The sequence below is a fragment of the Apaloderma vittatum genome, unplaced genomic scaffold (genome assembly GCF_000703405.1).
Source record: "Apaloderma vittatum isolate BGI_N311 unplaced genomic scaffold, ASM70340v1 scaffold20388, whole genome shotgun sequence".
NCBI lineage: Eukaryota > Metazoa > Chordata > Aves > Trogoniformes > Trogonidae > Apaloderma > Apaloderma vittatum.
The window spans coordinates 1-1,074 of record NW_009732662.1 but is presented as its reverse complement, the minus strand read 5'-3'; the positions used below and the strand labels follow the sequence as shown (position 1 = coordinate 1,074).

The window sequence follows — 1,074 nt, the reverse complement described above, 5'->3', positions numbered from 1 at the left end:
GGCCCCAGTGTTCTTTCTGTCACTTTTGCTTTTGAGCTGCCCTGTCTCTAATGTTGGGGAGTTTTTCTGTTGGAGGAGGGGGAGGTGAGAGAACAAAGGAACATCACCCTGAGAAGAAAGGGGGAGCAGAGTCCCAGAGGAGAGGAGAAGCCCGGGGGGATCTGGGGGTGGAGTGAGCTGGATACCATGGCAGGGGGCACAGTGGGGTGCAGGCTCAGTTTGGGGGTGCATCCTCAGCCCCCCAGGATTGTGAGGGCTGCCTGACCTCATCACCTCCCCCCACAACCACGAGCGACGGTCACCGTCCCCCAGACCCACAGCTGGGGCTGCGCCCTTTCCTCCTACAGCCCTCAGACCACTTCACTTCTTTCCATCTCCCTCCACCCAGTTATTTTTAACTAAATTTTAGCTGCCAAAAACCCAGCCACAGCCTCCAAACCATCCCAAGAAAGAAGACTGGTGCTTACGTGCTCTTTCCTGCTCTCTCTGCTGCAAGGGCATCATGACCACAGCTGAGTTTTTGCCTGGGCCAAAGCAAAAATCTTGTGGAAATGCTTTTAGAAGCGCGAAACCTACCCCACCGGATGCAGGGCAGCAATTTGAATCGTCTAGAAAAGGAGCCAGCCATTACGTACCAGCATCAGGAACAGCTTCTGCCATGCCCGGGGCCGCGGAGGGGACAAGGGTGCCCCCAAACTCCACCAGCGAGGAGGCGAGAAGGATCAAAACCAGCCCAAAATTGCAACCGAGGAGCAGCTGGGTTCCTTCTTCTTCACGGGGCTTTACCAGGATGCTCCTGCACTCCCTAAAAGAAAAAGAAGACAAGTTCATAAACCCTCTGCGAAACCTCAGCGCTGCTCATCACAGCGCTTTGCTTTTTCAGATATCTTATTCCTCCCATCCCCGCACTAAACTCCGAATTTTTGCTTACCAAAGCCTCCCACGGTGGCATTTTTCTTGCAAATTATCTGAATTCTTTTAGTTCTGAATCATTTCCTGGGTGCAGCCTTGTCCCCAGAGGCCTCAGCAAATAAGTACATAAGTAAGTAAATAAGTAAATAAGTAAATAAGTAA

At 52.0% G+C, this 1,074-nt stretch overlaps 1 protein-coding gene across 1 annotated transcript in view; it reads right to left on the bottom strand.

The window, feature by feature from the left end:
- Positions 1–805, bottom strand: part of LOC104278592 (C-type lectin domain family 2 member E-like) — a gene marked incomplete at its 5' end in the record, with an annotated part of 2,765 nt that extends 1,960 nt beyond the window's left edge. The window contains one exon of the mRNA XM_009875613.1: positions 636–805. Within this exon, the coding sequence (XP_009873915.1) occupies positions 636–805 (170 nt within the window). The remainder of the gene's footprint in view (positions 1–635) is intronic.
- Positions 806–1,074: the final 269 nt, after the last annotated feature.